Here is an 18,520-nt window from a genome sequence, read left to right as displayed (position 1 = left end):
CCACACAGTCTGGTCTTGAAATTAAAAAAAAATGACTTTGCTTTTCTTTGCACAAAGAACCCTGCCTCTTAAGATTCTGGGGGAGGCTAAAAGCTTGCAGATTTTCCATCTCTGAGCCAAACCCCCACGCACGCGTGAAAAGATCCCACAAGCAAACGGATGAAACTGAGGTCCCCTCGGAGACAAAAAAAGGTTTATTTCACAAGCAAAAAGGAAAAAAAAAGCTGACTTCACAAGCACGTAGTGCGACTGTTGAGCAGGGGTCTTCAAACTTGGCCCTTTTATGACTTGTGGACTTCAACTCCCAGAATTCCTCAGTAGCGTACCTGGCTGAGGAATTCTGGGAGTTGAAGTCCACAAGACATAAAAGGGCCACGTTTGAAGACCCCCTGGTTGAAAGCGAGGTCCGGAAAGCGGATTTTTATTTGTGGCGATTCAGTCTTGCAAAGAAATCTCTCGAACCTCCTATTTCTCAACAACGGCCCTCTTTTCCAGACCCAGGAAGGGAGGGAGGAGAGAGCGGCGGGGAAGGGGCATTAAGTAAGGGGGCGCGGGGGGGGGCGGGAGGAAGGCAGCCGCGATGGGGCGGCCGAGAATCGCGCGAAGGGAAAACTCTTGCCGGGGCCTCCAACCGCCCGTCGCGCTGGGAACTCCCGAAGACTGGAACCGGCGCGGACCTGAGGCTCCGAAGTCTTCCCTCCGGTCCGCCCCCGCGGCCCTGGCGCTGCTTCCGGACAGGTGAGCGCCGGACAGGTTGGCCTCGCCCGAAGGAGGCGAAGGAGCAGCCATGGGGAGGAGCTCGGCCGGCAGGGGTCCCGGAACGGTGTTGGTATCCCGGAACGCGTTTCTCGTGTAGACACGGGATCACCCGCCTGGGGCTATGCGCGCGTGTATGTCAGGGTTTTAGTGTGTATGGCACCAAGAACCTGGGACGGGGGGTGGGAGGTTGTTTACACGGGCTGGTGGATCTTTGCGTGTGCAGATGTGGGTTCAGTGTCTCTCTGCGTGTGTGTGTGTGTTCGCATCTGGGTAGCCCTGTAAGTAATGTAGGGTTGTGTACTTTTCACGTGGCAGCGGGTTTCTCTGTATTGATGTGAGTTCAGTATCTGTGGATATGGGTGTGTGTCACTGTGTACGATACAAGAACTGTAGGGGTTTGTGTACAGAGATGGGCGAATAGGTCTGGATGTGTGTTGTATTATACGGTGAATTTCCTCCTTTTTTTTAACCTCTTTTCGCCTTACTCTATTTTCTTCCAGATTATTTTGTATTAGAGTTACTATTATAATCAACCCTAAATTAAAATTTCTATCTATTAAACAACCCCGGATAACAGAGTTTCTCTGCTTTGCACCTGTGCTACACCTGAAATGAAGTTGGCTTATTTGACCCTGTTCTGATCTTGGAAACCTGATGAATTCTTCACTGGGCCTTTCCAGTCCCTTGCAGGTAGGAAGATGTGAAATATGAAAATGACATTAGCGTTACAGGTTACCGTTCACCATGCACGGATCAGCCTAGAGAACTGGGTAGGGGGGGGTATCTGATATAATTTATCATAATACTGTACTCCTTCCCTGAGTCTCTTTTTCTGCCTTGTTAGACCCTCGCCTCGGAATCAGAGAGCGACATCGTTCAGAAACTGAGGAAGGAACTCCAGCTGCTACTTGCAGAGCTGAAAGATCGCGATAAGGAGCTGAACAACATGGTGGCTGTGCATCAGAGGCAGTTTTTGGCTTGGGAGGACAATCGTCAGAAAATACTGACTCTGGAAGAACGAAGCAGCAGGTTGGAAAGTGAGTCTCACAAAGCCTAGGCCAGGGGTAGGCAACCTTGGCTCTTTTATGACTCAGGAATTTCAACAGTTGACCTGTCTTGTCCTAGAATTGTTGGCCTGCAGCTCTGTTGAGGTTCCTCTGGCACCATGGAAATCCTGGAATGTTATCTTAGGTATAGAATCCTTTCAAGAGATTCTCTAACGATAGTAGAGCTTCCCAGTACTGTGTTAAATCAGTGACCGGATGCTGTTCCAACACAGGGCTATATGTATGTAGTAGAGCCGTTGTATTTTTCCTTCCTTCTGTTTGTGAAAACCTAGCAAAGTTGTGTTGAGATTCTCTAACGAAGTGTTCACATCGTGAACTGTCCAGTTTGAAGGACAAAGAAATATGGCAGGTAGAACAATCTGAAAGTGGTCAGTGAGACCAGGATGTGGGTGTTCTTTTGGAGAACTGTGTCCTCGCTCTCTTTTCTTTTTCCCCGATGTTTAAATATTTTTTTCTCAGCATTTATTTTAAATTGAATAGGATGCTCCTGACTGGCTTAATTTAAAGCCGCTCAGTCTCGTCTGAACCGCAGCACGGGTGGCAAATTAATTGGATAAATAATAAATAATTTGCGTGCAGCAGAGTTTCGAATGGTAATTTCAAAACAGAGATGGAGGATGAATGAAATGTGGGTTAACCGCTGTTAACAAGACTTGAACTTCCCCTCCAGATGAGCTACACAAGAGAAATGAAATGATAACAATCCTGACACAGAGATTAAAGCTGCAGAATGACTGTAGTTCGACCCTCGAAAACACTCAGCAGAAGTTGCAGGAAGTGTGTCAAAAGGCCTCCCGCACATCTCTTCAATGTCAGACCCTAGAGGTAGGCTGCTATTATCATTATGAATTTCCTATTATTTAAATTTACATGCCGAGTGATGTTCTGGGCAGCTTGCAAATGGTTAAATCCAGAATACAACGTGAAACAAAGAAGAATAAAGAGGCAGAGAAAATAAACCCGGTTGGAAATAAAGAAAAAAATAGAGAAGGGAGCTTGCATCATCATGTTGTTGTTAGCTGCGAAGTCGTGTCCGACCCATCGCGACCCTATGGACAACATTCCTCCAGGCCTTTCTGTCCTCTACCATCTTCTGGAGTCCATTTAAGCTCACGCCTACTGCTTCAGTGACTCCATCCAGCCACCTCATTCTCTGTCGTCCCCTTCTTCTATTGCCCTCGATCTTTCCCAGCATTAGGCTTTTCTCCAGTGAGTCCTTCCTTCTCATTAGGTGGCCAAAGTATTTGAGTTTTAGCTTCAGGATCTGGCCTTCTAAAGAGCAGTCAGGATTGATCTCCTCTAGGACTGACCGGTTTGATCGCCTTGCAGTCCAAGGGACTCGCAGGAGTCTTCTCCAGCACCATAGTTCAAAGGCCTCAATTCTTTGGCGCTCAGCCTTTCTTATGGTCCAACTTTCACTGCCATACATTGCAACTGGGAAGACCATAGCCTTGACAATACGCACTTTTGTTGACAGGGTGATGTCTCTGCTTTTTAGTGTGCTGTCTAGATTTGTCATGGCTTTCCTCCCCAGGAGCAAGCGTCTTTTAATTTCTTGGCTACAGTCCCCATCTGCAGTGATCTTGGAGCCCAGGAAAATAAAATCTGTCACTACCTCCATTTCTTCCCCATCTATTTGCCAGGAATTGAGAGGGCCAGATGCCATGATCTTGGTTTTCTTAATGTTAAGTTTCAACCCAAGTTTTGCACTCTCCTTCTTCACCCGCAACAAGAGGCTCTTTAGTTCTTCTTCACTTTCTGCCATTAGAGTGGTATCATCTGCGTATCTTAGGTTGTTGATATTTCTTCCGGCAATCTTAATTCCAACTTTTGATTCATCTAGCCCTGCCTTTCTCATGATGTGCTCTGCATATAAGTTAAATAGGCAGGGCGACAGTATACAGCCTTGCCGGACTCCTTTCCCAATTTTGAACCAATCAGTGGTTCCGTGTCCAGTTCTCACTGTTGCTTCTTGGCCCGCATATAGGTTTCTCAAGAGACAAATAAGATGGTCTGGTACTCCCATCTCTTTAAGAACTTGCCACAGTTTGTTATGATCCACACAATCAAAGGCTTTAGCATAGTCAATGAAGCAGAAGTAGATGTTTTTCTGGAACTCCCTAGCTTTCTCCATGATCCAGCGTATGTTGGCAATTTGATCTCTAGTTCCTCTGCCTCTTCGAAATCCTGCCTGTACTTCTGGTAGTTCTCGATCCACATACTGCTGAAGTCTAGCTTGTAGGATTTTAAGCATGACTTTACTAGCATGAGAAATGAGTGCAATGGTGCGATAGTTTGAACATTCTTTGGCACTGCCTTTCTTTGGAATTGGAATGTAAACTGATCTTTTCCAATCCTGTGGCCACTGTTGAGTTTTCCAAATTTGCTGGCAAATTGAGTGTAGCACTTTTACAGCACTGTCTTTTAAGATTTTGAATAGCTCAGCTGGAATACTGTCACCTCCACTAGCTTTGTTGTTGCTCAGCTTTTCTAAGGCCCACTTCACTTCACATTCTAGGATGTCTGGCTCGAGGTCAGTGACCACCTCATTGTGATTATCAGGGACATTAAGCTCATTCTTGTATAGTTCTTCTGTGTAATTTTGCCACCTCTTCTTAATCTCTTCTGCCTCTGTTAGGTCCCTGCCATTTTGGTCCTTTATCATGCCCATTTTTGCATTAAACGTTCCCTTCATCTCTCCAATTTTCTTGAAAAGATCTCTGGTCCTCCCTATTCTATTGTTTTCTTCTATTTCTTTGCACTGTTCATTTAAGAAGGCATTCTTATCTCTTCTAGCTATTCTCTGGAATTCTGCATTCAATTGGGCATATCTATGTTTTTCTCCCTTGCCTTTCGCTTCCCTCCTTTCCTTAGCTATTTGCAAAGCTTCCTCAGACAGCCATTTTGCTTTCTTGCATTTCTTTTTCTTTGGGATGGTTTTGGTTGCTACCTGTTGTACAATGTCGCGAACCTCTGTCCATAGTTCTTCAGGCACTCTGTCTATCAGATCTAATTCCTTAAATCTATTTGTCACCTCTACAGTATATTCAACAGGGATATGATTTAATTCATACCTGAGTGGCCTAGTGCTTTTCCCTACTTTCTTCAGTTTAAGCTTAAACTTTGCAAGGAGAAGCTCATGGTCTGAGCCACAGTCAGCTCCTGGTCTTGTTTTTACTGACTGTATAGAGCTTCTCCATCTTTGGCTGCAGAGCATATAGTCAATCTGATTTCTGTGATGACCGTCTGGTGATGTCCATGTGTAGAGCCGTCTCTTGGGTTGTTGGAAAAGAGTGTTTGCTATGACCATCGTATTCTCTTGACAAAATTCTATCAGCCTGTGCCCTGCTTCATTTTGTACTCCAAGGCCAAACTTGCCTGTTATTCCGGTTATCTTTTGGCTTCCTACTTTAGCATTCCAATCCCCCATGATGATAAGGACATCATTTTTTGGTGTTAGTTCTATAAGGTGCTGTAGGGCTTCATAGAACCGGTCAATTTCATCCTCTTCAGCACTGGTGGTTGGGGCATAGACTTGGACTACTGTGATATTGAATGGTTTGCCTTGGATTCGAACTGAGATCATTCTGTCATTTTGAGGATTGTATCCCAGTATTGATTTTCCTACTCTTTTATTGACTATGAAGGCTACTCCATTTCTTCTGAGGGATTCTTGCCCGCAGTAGTATACCTGGTGGTCATCTGAATTAAATTCACCCATTCCTGTCCATTTTAGTTCGCTGATACCTAAGATGTCGATGTTCAGTCTTGTCATCTCTTGTTTGACCACGTCCAGCTTTCCTTGATTCATGGATCTTACATTCCAGGTTCCTATGGAGAAAAAATCTTTACAGCATCGGACTTTCCTTTCACCACCAGACACATCCACAGCTGAGCGTCCTTTCGGCTTTGGCCCAGTCGCTTCATTCTTTCTGGCGCTACTAGTACTAGCCCTCTGCTCTTCCCCAGTAGCATATTGGACGCCTTCCAACCTGAGGGGCTCATCTTCCAGCGTCATATCGTTTTGCCTTTTGGTACTGTCCATAGGGTTTTCATGGCAAAGATACTGGAGTGGGTTGCCATTTCCTTCTCCAGTGGATCACGTTTTGTCAGAACTCTCAGCTATGACCTGTCCGTCTTGGGTGGCCCTGCACGGCATAGCTCATAGCTTCATTGAATTACGCAAGCCCCTTCACCACGACAAGGCAGTAATCCATGAAGGGGTGCATCATCATAAGCCTGGGCAAAAAAGGCACGTTTTCAGGCCCTTTGGAAGCACCAGCAAAGTGGGGGCCATTTAAATCTTTTGGGAAGTCAATGGCAGAGGTCCTGCAAATCAGAGATAAAGACATCTGCAAAGCTCAGAGTGACTTCACTGTATTGATATGATGGGATAGGTCAGTTCAGAGAAGATCCCCACCTACAAGTTGATCTCCATCCTGTTCTTTTTCTCTTTTTTCTCTTTCTTAGGACAAAAACCAAACCTTGGTTGGCTCCGTGATGGACCTCTCAAACCAAGTGGGTCAGCTTCAAGCGAGGGAGGAAGAGCTTCTGACGCTTTTAAGACTCAAGGTATTTTATCTGGGCCCGTGAAATGTTCCTACAATTTTTTGCCCATCATTGGGAGGTAAAAAGGCCGCAAACAGATCCATTTGATCCTTTCTAACAGCGTTTCTCAACCTCGGCAACTTGAGGATGGGTGGACTTCAACCCATAGAATTCCCCAGTTAAGGAACGAAGCTCTTTTAAGCTCTTCACCAATGAACAGCTTTTGCAAAGACGCTCCTTGCTTTTCAGCAAACTCATGTACAACCCAGTTTATTTCTTGGTTTCGGTAGGATAATGATATCCTTGAAGCAACCAGTCAGATCACTGAGTTTACCAGCAAATTTAAAAAGTTAGAAAGTGTTCTGTGCGCCTCCAAGATGGAAGAAAGGAATTTCAACGAGGAGAAACAGAATTTTAAGCTCAGGCTGAAGGAAATGATGTTAGAAGCAAACAGACTGAAAGGTAAATTATATTTAAGGCAGGGGTGTCCAGCCTGGGCAACTTTAAGACTTGTGGACTTCAACTCCCAGAATTCCCCAGCCAGCCATGGAGTGGAGGAAATGTTGTCCGAACAGAATTGCAAGTGATTGTTTTAAGAAAATTCAGGAGTTTGCTGTTTCTTTTTTTTTCTTTAAAGGGGATCTCAGTGAAAAAAACAAAGAAAACAGCGCACAACGGGAAGAAATTATACAGCTGAAGCAAGAAAATGTTTATTTAAGTCATGAATTAATGCTTACCGGTGAGTAAGTCTGAAGGGTTACTGAGCCTTGAATTCTAAATGGCCCCTGATGAATTGATTTTTTTTTTAAAAAAATCACTTGTTTGGTAAGCATATGAATCAAAACTACTCAAGTAAAATTCGGCTGTTTTAAAGTGGGAGAATGCCTTTTTTTTTTCTTTGCACCCCTTTGAGATGTAGTTAGTACTTGACTTATAACCACTTGATTAGCAACCGTTTGAAGTTATAGAGAAAAAATGTGATTTAGGACTGGTCCTCACACTTTGGACCATTGCAGCATCCCTGTGGTCATGTGACCAAATTTCGGGCGCTTGGCAACTGGCATGTATTTAGGACTGTTGCAGGGTCCCGTGGTCGCCATTTGCAACTTCCCAGCTGGCTTCCAACAAGCAAAGTCAGTGGGAGAAGCTGGATTTGCTTAACGGCTGCACAATTCACCTAAAAAATTCAGTGATTCACTTAACAACTGTGGCAAAAGATGTTGAAAAATCAGACACGACTGGCTTAACGATGCTATGCTTAGCGATGGAAATTCTGCCCCCTCCCAATTGTGGTCGTAAGTCAGGGACTATCTGTAATGTCTTTCCGGCGATTGATAAGTATGAGATATTTATTGTTTCTCTTTGGGATTCTGGAAAACAACCAGCTCTTCCACCCCTTCCTTTCCCACAGCCGAGAGGGCGAGCCGAAAAGATCAGCTGCTTCTTTCCGCCAAATCAAAGCAGCTTCGGACGGACACGGAACTGAACAATTTGAGACAGGTCAGGGTGTAAACAGAATTCTTCGAAAATTCCTTTTTCATCCTTGGAAGTCTCCAGGCCAAATGTCCCCGAAATTAAAATCCCCACTTTTCCAGGGTTTGTTTTGTCCTCTGTTGCCAGATTTACCTGAAGCAGCAACGGGACCTCCAGTTCCTGCATTTCCACCTGGAAAGTTCCAAAGAAAGCAAAGAGAAACGCAGGACGGAATCGCAAGATGGGAGGTACACAACTTTGCTGACCGGGGGGGGGGGGGAGGAGAGAATTGCTTCACTTAGCGGCAGGAATTTTGGGCTCAATTGTGATCTTAAGTCAAGGACTGCCTGTAGTACATAAAGCTATGCCTTAAGGCCAACCGGGCTAACGTGAGGTTCTTCTTTTCAGCCCAGGGATGGTTTTGTCGGACCTTGAGATCAGCGACGAGCGAGACTCCCTCTGCGGCGAAGTCAGCCGGAAGATCCCCACGCATTTTGTCCACTTTCCCGACTGTCCTTTGAAAAAGGCCAGCCACTCCTGCCGAGCCCAGAACAGGCAGCAAGAGCAGCAGATGGAGCGCATTCACGAAGGGCTGTTTTGCCATCCCAGATGCCTCCGTCAGGAAGAGGCGACGCCGAGCAGTCCCAGGTGTGCTGGGGAGATGGAGGACCGCTTGGCTGCCCAGCTGGACGTTCCCCGAACGTCCAGATCCAGGGAAACGGTTTGGACGTCGGAGCTGAGCACGGCGACCGCTTTACCGAGACACAAACACTGGTTCGAAGCCAACTTCTCAAGCTGCCTGGCACCCAGATTCTTCGACAATTCCAGTGGGGATTGCAAAGATGCTTCCCCAGACACAGCCGGAATCCCCCCTCGGCAAAGAGCCTGCGTGCCTCCCTACCCGGGGAACCACGCCTGCGAATCGGCCTGCAGTGCCGGCCGTAAAGCCAGCCTCTACCAGGGCCTCTCAAACCAAGAGTGGACCGAGATGCTCAAGCCGGCGGAGAATGATGGCAGTGGCTTATGGGGCAGGGAGTCATCCCCGAACCCTCAGGATGCTCCTGAGTTGAAAAGGTTCTGTATTTCAGCTAAGCCTCAGGGTCTTTGGTGTCCACTTCTATTTTGTGGGTTTAATATGTGTACAGGTAGTCCTGACCAGAATTTCCGTTGCTAAGTGAGGCATTCGTTAAGTGAGCCGTGCTAAATTTTACAACTTTTGTTGCAGCTGGTGGGGATGCTGCGTTGGTTGTAAACGCGAGGACCGAGTCATAACTTTGAACGATTGTTAAACAGGTGGTCATAAGTCGGGTGTTGTTCGTTAGGTTGTGAATGCAGGGAGGGTACCTAACGGCCCTCTTTTGAGAAAAACACACAGATCACAGTTAGGCTTAAAGTTGGTCTGACCAGCATTGATCAGCTCCCAGCCGCTTTCAAGGCCAATGTGGCTCTGGCCTGCCGGTCTTGCTGCGGAATTTGTAAATTGTCTCGGGGTTTTGCTTGCAAGGCGCCAAACTGCCACTCCCCCTCCTTTTGAAGCCTGTAAAATGAACGGCCTTTATCCAAAGGACAAAGGAAGAAAAGCTGCAGAGTCTGTTCCCTTTTGTGATCGTAAGTCGAGGCCTACCCATAATTATAATTTGAGCATATCCAGGTTGTTTTTCAAAAATATTCTTAGAGGTATTAAGCCTAGCCGTACCTTCAACTTTGGCAACTTGAAGTCCTGTGGACTTTGACTCCCAGAATTCTATTCTAGGCTGGCTGGGGAATTCTGGGAGTTGAAGTCCACAGGCCCACAAGTTGCCAAGGTTGGACACCCCTGCCTTAAACGGATTCTGACCATCGGCACTTTGTATGGCCTAAGCACGGCCCAGGTGCCCAGAGGACGCTCACCAGCCCAGCCTAGCGTATATCTCATTTTCTTCGGAAACAACTTAACAACCATGAGATTTTTGCTCTTGCTTTAACAGTGACCATGACGGGACCCTGAACGGTTGTGATTGGGGTGCACCATGTTTCACATCGACCCTGAGGTCAAAGGAGACGAAGCCTGCTGAGATGCCTTCAGCCCTTGAGTACCCTTCGGACCTTCCTGGCCCCTTGGGCTGCTGCCAGCTTCCCACCCATCGCGTAAGTATCTGAATGAATGAATGAATGAATGAATGAATGAATGAACCTTTATTGTCAAAGTACAACCATGTATACACTGAGATTGGCTGAGCCTCTGCTGTTGAAACACAGCCACAAGCCTCAAATATTCTGGCTGTTGATCCCACCCAACCTGGCCCAAAATTATTGGCAGTGATTCCCCCACTTCTAGCTTCTTTGCAGCTACAATGAAAAAAAAACCACATAGCAAGGGGTCTTTGGGACTCTCTGAGCTTGGTAATTTTTCTGCAGACTTTCCATGACCCAACTATGTAACACCATCAGTGCTGGAAGAGGGTGGGGTTTGTGGAGTGGGGGGAGGAGATGGGGGAGGAGGAGGAGGAGAAAGAGGAAGAGCAAAAGGACTGTGGGGTCCTTAGTGCTCCTTGAACTTGGCTGTTTTCTTGCAGATGTTTCTTTACCCAACCAGGGAACATCATCAGTGCGGGAAGGGAATGTGGCTTGTTCTTAGTTTATTTCGTAGTTTATTTTCTGGTGGCTTGCCTTGTCCCTGACCGCTTAACCTTTCACATGGGCTGAGTTTTTCCTAGATGGTTCCTAACCCATTTTGTTGGGCTTCTTCTAGGATTCCCGCTCGCCCGATGACCAGCTGCAGCAGATGTGGGCCGAAACCCGGCAGATGGTCACCCACCTTGAGCACCGCCACCTGCTCAGCACCAGCCCTTGCTCCAGCCCGGCCAGCAGCCTCCATACGGTAGGGTTATGCCTTTCCAACTAGGGGTCTGTAGGGTGAGGTCAAAAGCAGAAAGATGGCGGCCATCGCAGACCAATTGACGCCTTGCCTGGTTTTTATGTTGCTTTTGGTTGTTCTTGACAGGAAGGGGACGATCCCAAGTCCGTTTGTGAACAGAAGGTGCCTGTTGAGGAGCAGACCAGAATGAAACGTTCTCCTTTTGCTTCTCAAGTGAGTTCTTCCTCTTTCGGCTCCTGTTAGACAGCTGAGATCTTGGGGAAACGGTAGAAAGTTGGCTGGGAATTTCTGGAACCTCAAAACTTCAGGTGCCTCGGCCCAACGATTTGCAAATGTTGGTGGAACAAAATACAAGTAGTCCCGAACTTACAAGAGTTTGCTTAGAGACCGTTTAAAGTTAGAACAGCACTAAAAAAAAGGGACTTATGGCCATTTTCCGCACGACCGTTGCGGCATCCTCATGGTCACGTGATCAAAATCCAGACGCTTGGCAATCCGTCTCATATTTATGGCCATTGCTTTGTCCCAAGGTCATGTGACACAGGCACCGCAATGCCACCTAGGCACTGGGGTCTGAGAATGTGAAAAGGTGCCTCTTTTGCAGCCTGGTCTTAAATCCACGGAGCGCTCGGCCGCTCCAGCGAACCTCATGGCTTGCAAACCCTGCCGGCCCTGATTTTTTTTAGCCGCCTAAGGAGAAAATGTACAGTAATTGGCGGTTGCAGGAATGTCAGCTGTTTGCACAGGAATGGAAAACTTAAAAACAAAAAAACTTTCCAGCCCTGATACAAAGTCATTTTTCAGCAAGGCAGCACAGCTTATGAAGTAAACATAGTTTAAAAAAATATCCCCAAGGCTACGAGGGGCAGTGTTTTTCCAAAGGCATAAAAACAGCAAAAACCCGAAACTAATTGGGAACGTGCCTCGGTTTATTTTTGCTTCAACTAAAGTTGATTTTTTTTCTTTTTAAGACCAGCTGTCTTGTGTTTTGTCTACAACAGGAAAGAAAACTCTCTTCGTGAAGGCGGAATATCGTGCCCGGACTGTCACCCGCCACTCAGTCGGGGGGGGGGGGGAAATCCTCGCAACCTGTGACTTGATGCTAGCAGTCCGTTCCCTCAAATTGTGTGTGTGTGTGTGTGTGTAAATTAAAATTATGCTGAAGTGAATAAAAACTATTTCTAGAAATGTTCTGCGCGGATTAATTGCTTGCCTGCTCAGAGGGAGTTCGCTGTTATGCATATTTTTTTATACAACTGGAAATGTATTTGCAGGGGGGCTGGCTGTGTTTTCGTACCAGCTATTTAGCAGGGGGTTGGACTAGATGACCTCCAAGGTCCCTTCCAACTTATTATTTATTATTATTATTATTATTATTATTATTATTATTATTATTATTATTATTATTATTATTATTATTATTATTATTATTATGTGAAATGAAAGTGTTTGTTTTTATTTGGTGTCTTTTACTGGGGAACGGAGGTCTCCCTTAGGCAGGCCTGTTTATTGCTGGAGTCTAAGACTGGTATTTGCACCAGCTATTATTCAGAAACGTCAAAATGGTGGCCGGCTCAGCGGGGGGGGGATTCTGGGAGTTGAAGTCTGCTCATCTTAAAGGGCCCCAGTTTGAGAAGCACGGCTCCAAAGGGGAGCCCACCCAGAGGCACCCCCTCTTTCTGGCCAGCCCAGAGCCGGGGCTCAGCCTGATGGGAAAGGTTCCTCCAGGGTTCCTCGTCCACCAAGACCACCAGCTTGTGGTTTCAGACTTTCCCCACTTTTTCCCCCAGGGGGAAAATGAAGAAGCTTCCGCGTCCAAATCACCGGAAAAAAAGTGAATGATGATGACGACCCTTTTCCACACTTACGGCCAGTGCCGCATCCCCGGGGTCACGGGATCAGAACTGGGACACTTGGCGAGCGGTCCCTATTTACGACGGTCGCAGCCTCCCAACGGTCAGGGGACCAATCCCCTCGGGCGACCTTCTGACCTGCAAAGTCCGGGGCGGGTGTGTGTGTGTGTGTGTGTGTGTGTGTGTGTGTGTGAGTTCCCTTCGCAACTTAACAGCTGCAGCGATTCGCTTAGCAACTGCGGCAAGGACAGTCGTAAAGCGGGGCGGAGCTCCCTTAACGACCGTCTCGCTCAGCCACAGAAAGGCCGGGCCCCGCTGCGTAGGTCGTAGCCCGAGGACCGCCCGTACTTGCAACGCCGCCGCCCCGGCTGCTGCTTGCCAGCTGAGTCCCGCGGGGGCGTGGCCCGGGCGGGGAGCGCGGCGGCGGATTGGCCGCCCTGGCGGGGGCGCGGCTGCCGAGCGGCTGGCGAGTGGGCGCCGCCGTGGGGGGGCGTGGCCGGTCCGGCGCCACGCCCCCCCGGGTCTGCCTGGCAGGCGCGGCGTCTGGCGGGCGAGGCGGCCGGGCGGGCTGGAGGGCATCGCGGGCCATGAACACCATCAAGAACGTCCCGGCCCGCGTGCTCAGCCGCCGCGGCGGGCACAGCCTGGAGGCCGAGCGGGAGCAGTTCGACAAGAACCAGGCAGGGATGGGGATGGGGGGGGAGCGCCGGGGGGGGTCCCCTGCTTCCTGGGGGGGGCTGTCAGGTTGCAAAGGGGGTGCGCGCGGTCTTCGTGGGGGAGGAAGGGAGACCCCGCAGTCTGATCAGCGCCCCCTCCCCCGCAAAAGGGGGGCCTGCCGGATGCATCTGCGGGCCCCCCCCCGCCACATCCCCCTTGCAAGAGCCTCCCCCATGCATGCTTGCCTAGAGCATCCCCCCCCACTCCAGAATGCATCCGATTTCTTCCCTGCTACACCCCCCCCCGGCCGCATCTTTTGCAGGTTATACGGGGAGGGGGCTTCCTTGCTTCAAAGGAAACCCACCCCCCCCCCTTCTCCACAGTCAGGCTGGGGCTGCTTGCCTAGCTGGAGAGAGAGCCCGGAAGGAAGGCAAAGCACGGGGGGGGAGGAGGAAGGAAATTAGGATCAATTCGATAAAGCCGCTTTCCCCCCTCCCCAAGTGAATGCAGCACCGTTGGGGGGGGTTGCAAAGGGATCTTGGGGGTGGGGAGGGTCAACCCTGAAAAAGGGATGCAGGAGCAAGAAAGAATGTTAAGCCTGTCCAGGCTCCCAGCATCCCATAAATTATAAGTTAATTATTATTATGAATACCGTGATGATGCATTTGTTTATTTCTGGTTAATTATACTGCCTTAATTTTTACACGGCTGTAAAACTTCTCTGCAGTTGCCTCCTTGTCATTCAAGGAATTGTTGCGCCCTTGTGGGGGGGAGACGCTGGTTTGCATGGGCCCCCCCCCTGCAATTTGGACGGAGGGGAGAGGCAGAATTGATCTCTTTGTGCCCCCAATTTGAGGGGGGAAAAAATAAAAGGGAAGCACCGCTGACTGGCCAGCTGCAAGTTCGCAAGCTGGGTGTGAACACAACTGGAGGCCCGTGTTCAGAAAGGCACAGTTTCTGGTGTTAATTTGTTCTTTCTGAATATTTTTCTTTCAAAATGTCTTGGCGATTCTGCCCAGCCGCCTGAATGTGCCCGACTCATGATGAATTAAAATCCACAAATCGTTTGATATGTTGGGAAGGGAGGGGGAAATCTTCTTGATTCGGAATTTCAGTGGTGCAAAAAAAGTGCCTTGCTGTTAAATCCCAGGGTGCTCTCCATATATGTGCATCTTGCTCCAATGCACGCAAAATATGTGTCTCCCTCACTGACCGGTGGGAGTGGAGGAATACATTTCATAGCTTCAAAGACAATGTCTTTGTTTCGGCGAGTCTGGTCGTTCAACCCTGCTGATTCTACTTTTCTTCCTGAATATTTTTGATATTTATTGTTGGGGTGACACTTTGCTCTGGAGGAGCCTGAGATGGTTCATGTTGATCTTTCCAAGCTTATTTACATTTTTGGGGGGTGCTTAAGAGTGGATGCTGTGGCTGTTGACAAGTTCTGGCCACAGCAAGATCTGTGTTTGTTGATTCTCTTGATACTTGGTTTATTCTGTAGCATTGTTTTTCTCAACCTTGGCAACCTGAATATGGGTGGACTTCAACTCCCAGAATTCCCAGGCTTAAGGAATTCTGGGAGTTGAAGTCCACCCATCTTCAAGCTGCCAAGGTTGAGAAAAACACTAACAAGATAACATAACTATGTATTTGGGGAAGCAAAAATTTAGCATGTTCGTAATTGATGCAATGATTTATGATGTCATATTTTTTCAACTAGTTTTTTTAAAAATTTTAATAGGAACTTGTTGCCCCTTAGATTATCAGGAACCCATTTTTCATAGCTTGCTGCCCATAGAGCTGTTGAAGCGAGCAGAGACTACAAAACATTTCTGCCACTATTAAATATTTTCCTTTTTATTTAGGATTGGTTTATTGGAAATCTCAAGATTGGATTTATTTTTTCTTTTCCTGTTCAACATGGAGTCTGGATTATTTTTCTGGAGTTTTTAGCTAGAGCTGTCTTGATTTTTCTCAATGAAGGAGTTAAGAAATCATGTTGAATCAAGTAAAATAATTCTTTGCCATGTGCAGAATTCTCTCCATTAGCCAAAATATCCCAAAGGCACATTACAGCAGAAGAGACTGCTTAAACTGTGAGGGTTTTTTAAAACTGAAAGTTCCCCTGATTCAAAACATAATATTTAATGTCTAAAGAGGCCCTTTGTAAGAACCAGGAAGTTCGCCCGATCCTCTTTCACGGCCACACACCTTTGTGCTACTTAGAACTGACGCCGCCTTGACTTTTTCTGTGTCTAAACACAAATATCCAAACGTCCATTTTTTAAATCCATCTTGAAGGGAATGATTAAGCAACTTCCTTTCTGGTTTCATTCTCACCCTCTTTCTCAAAACCTTACATTTCTTCAGACTAACTTTCAGCAAACCAAACATTTGTTTTTGTTCCTAGTTATTCTAGCAAATCCGGTTTGGCATATGCCAAGGCTTGGAGTTGTAAAAAAACAACAACCCAAAATCCATTGGATGTTTGATCAGACAGGCTGTTTGTTAAAATACATAGCCTTGTTTGGAATAACAAACAAACACACACAGAGAAAACATACACACACACACACACACAGAGAGAGAGAGAGTGTTTTAATTCTTTGAAGTTGTTTTTTTCTCTCGTTTGGTTGTGCAAAGGTAGGGAAGTTTTATAACCACTGGTTAAAGTCGAGCGAAAGCTATGAAGGCTCTCACCAGGTCAACCAAGCAATCTGAGACGGCTGATCTTCGGTCAATTTTTGTGGCTTTCTAAAGATCTTGGTGCTCACAAACCTGTGTGCCAATTTGCTTCAGGTCCAAGAAGAGGTGTGGATGTGTCTGTATCCGTACTTACGTACATACAGCCATTTGTTTAGCGATGTTTGAAGTCGCTGAAAAACGTGACTTACAAAAAAGTCCTGGGACTGACGAGAGATAAATACAGGTGGACTCACAGCACTGAAGAGAGAGAGACTTAGGACTGTTTTTCTCACTTAACGACCGTCGTAGCATCTCCAGTGTCAGGCGATCAACATTCGGACGTTTGGCAGCTGGTCCATGTTTATGACGGTTGCAGCATCCAGGGGGGTCACGTGATTGCCGTTTGCAGCCTTCCCAATTTTGACAAGCGAAACTGATGGAGGAAGAGGGGCTTGCTTAAGGACCGTGCGATTGTCTTAACAACTGCAGCGCTTCGTTTAACAGCTGTGGGAAGTAAAGGTTATGAAATTGGGAGCAACTCAATTAAAAACACCTTGCTTAGCCTTGGAAATTTTGACCCCCATTGCGAGGGGGTCAAGGTGAGGACTATCTGTGTACGTGCATCCATCCATCATGGATTTAGCAGCCTTTAGTCTATGCAGAGCCTCCAGCTGGAGGAGCAGCGAGCTGAAGGAATTCTATCCCACTCTCACAGCCTCAGGGAGTGCAAATATGGGGTTCATTTGGAAGAAAGGCTGCTTTTTTAGAAGTTCCCGTCACACTGAGTGTTTACGATGGCCATTTGCCAATCCTCTGTGGGATCCAAAGCTAAGATCAGCCCAAAAGGAGGTTGGCAAGATCCAGATGAAGCGGAAGACCAGATTCTTTGGACCCTAGCCAAGCTGCTGGAGATCTACACATGGCCAAGCAAAGGATCCTTTTTTCTGATCACCAGTGAGGAGAAACCTGGTTGGGCTCCCCCCAGGTGTGTTGCAAAAAGTGCTTCTGTGGCTAATGATTAACTTTAAATATTGCCTGCCTGATGCGAGATTGCTGGTATTATCTTTAGTTAGGAAAGATTTTTTTTTGGAGTCCTTCTTAGCCCTGCCTGGGACTTCCCTGGATAAGGTGTGATGCAACCTTCCTCCTTCAACAGCACTCTGCTCACAGCCTTGAGGGCCAGCCAGGATTCAAAAGCCCATCTGCAGCACATGAAATGGCCTAGAAGGACCTCATGTGATTTCTTCTCCGGAGGCAGAAGATGACAAACCGTTGAAAGAAGAGAAGCAGAAGGACCAAAAATAAGATGGATGTGGAAGAATATGGAAGCTTTGCATGAGGGACATTGGAATGGTGGCCAGGACCATCTCTGGTAGATGGATCTGCTCCCAACTGTAGATGTCCTCCAGCGTCGGCAGAGGTCCATGGATGAAGAGAAGGTCCATAATTGAGGAGAAACTCATCATTTTTCATAGCTTAACCACTGAAAGCGCATCTCCACTTCCATCCTGTGTGGGCTGAAGTAATTCTGGTCATTATTCTCTGACATAATGGGGCTCCCTACGTGGATATACACCCCCCCCTCCTCCATACTTCTCTCCAGTGCCTGCCAAATGTGCTGGTTTGTTCACTTCCCATCTGGGCATCCTTTGACTATTTGAGATAAGCGTTGTTCATCGGACATCATTGTCTGTAATTGTAGGTTGAGTCATCTTTAATTGCTCAAATGTGAGCAGCAGCAGCAGAGAGGATGTTCAGCCTTCTTGGCTACACCCATCTGGCTCTGTGTGGGAAGACGGACAAGCACACCCAGGAATGGCATCCTTTACATTCCAGCTCTGCCCATCTTGGGGTGTCACGAAAGGGCTGCCAGCAGTTGTCAGAGACGTCTAAATTGGATTGCAACCTTCCTGAGATGTTTTGAGGGCGATTTTGCTCACCCGAAGGTCAAATGACAGGCCACACCAAGCTGACACCAAACCCTTGGGCTCACGTTCCTTCTTTCGCTCTTCTGTGGCTAAGAATCAGGTGTCAAAGAGGAAATGAGATCACCGTGACGGAAATAAAGATTTTCACAACTGGGAAACCTCTGGTGTGGAAACTAGAAATACAAGCTTAGCTTCTAAGAAAGATTTTGAAGGTCTCTCTAGCTTGGTGACTTCATCTCAGCCGTTCCAAACAAATCCTGAGTCACTTCCTTTGTTCTCCTTCCTGCCTCTGGACACCGGGAAGAAGATGGGTGGTGGGAGAGGGTTGACCTCTGGGAAGCTGGCATGGAAAGCCTAATTGGTAGAAGTTGCTCAGATTTGGAAAAAGGATGGCCCCAAAGTGACACTAGACCAGCAATCAAGCAGTAAAACTATACTCCAGTCAAGGAACTGCCAGTGTAGACAAGTAAACAACAGCCTAATCAAGGAACTATCAAGAAAACCACACTCATACCGATACTAACAGGGCAAGCTAGTAGTATATAAACAAAGCAAGCGCCAGTCCTTTTTAGCACTGATGAGGTTACCTGGTTGGGTCATGAAACGTCCGCAAGAAAACCACCCAGCACAGAGAGCACCCCACAGTTTCTCCTCCACTCCACAAATCCCACACCCTTCTGATGACGTTGCCTA

General features: G+C 47.3%; 2 protein-coding genes across 3 annotated transcripts in view; both read left to right on the top strand.

The window, feature by feature from the left end:
• Positions 1–554: 554 nt before the first annotated feature.
• Positions 555–11,775, top strand: CCDC62 (coiled-coil domain containing 62). Of its 2 annotated transcripts, XM_081339188.1 has the most exons (14): positions 555–738; positions 1,260–1,449; positions 1,604–1,796; positions 2,497–2,651; positions 6,297–6,398; positions 6,665–6,836; positions 7,012–7,113; positions 7,786–7,874; positions 7,995–8,095; positions 8,256–8,921; positions 9,815–9,974; positions 10,579–10,707; positions 10,831–10,917; positions 11,706–11,775. In XM_081339188.1, the coding sequence occupies exons 2-14, from the start codon at positions 1,414–1,416 to the stop codon at positions 11,724–11,726; spliced, it is 2,013 nt and encodes a 670-aa protein (XP_081195314.1). In that variant the 5' UTR covers positions 555–738; positions 1,260–1,413; the 3' UTR covers positions 11,727–11,775. The 2 variants fall into 2 exon arrangements, with proteins under 2 accessions (XP_081195314.1, XP_081195313.1); XM_081339187.1 differs by lacking the exon at positions 555–738 and having other exon boundaries at positions 970–1,449.
• A 1,313-nt stretch (positions 11,776–13,088) lies between these two features.
• The window catches only part of HIP1R (huntingtin interacting protein 1 related), a 28,414-nt gene continuing 22,982 nt past the window's right edge, over positions 13,089–18,520 (top strand). Inside the window, exon 1 of the mRNA XM_081339176.1 lies at positions 13,089–13,237. Coding sequence (XP_081195302.1) covers positions 13,145–13,237 — 93 coding nt within the window. The 5' untranslated portion in view covers positions 13,089–13,144. The remainder of the gene's footprint in view (positions 13,238–18,520) is intronic.

The sequence above is a fragment of the Vipera berus genome, assembly GCF_964194415.1.
Source record: "Vipera berus genome assembly, chromosome: 14".
NCBI lineage: Eukaryota > Metazoa > Chordata > Lepidosauria > Squamata > Viperidae > Vipera > Vipera berus.
Note: the sequence above shows the minus strand (reverse complement) of the source record. Positions and strands in the feature narration are given on the sequence as shown.

What these genes read in the sequence shown, in the direction of transcription:
- CCDC62 (XM_081339188.1), top strand. Translation starts at nt 1,414, where the DNA reads ATGAATTCTTCACTGGGCCTTTCCAGTCCCTTGCAG. An exon ending in TGACGCTTTTAAGACTCAAG is followed by an intron (nt 6,399 to 6,664) that starts GTATTTTATCTG and finishes TGGTTTCGGTAG; the next exon opens with GATAATGATATCCTTGAAGC. An exon ending in AGAAGCAAACAGACTGAAAG is followed by an intron (nt 6,837 to 7,011) that starts GTAAATTATATT and finishes TTTTCTTTAAAG; the next exon opens with GGGATCTCAGTGAAAAAAAC.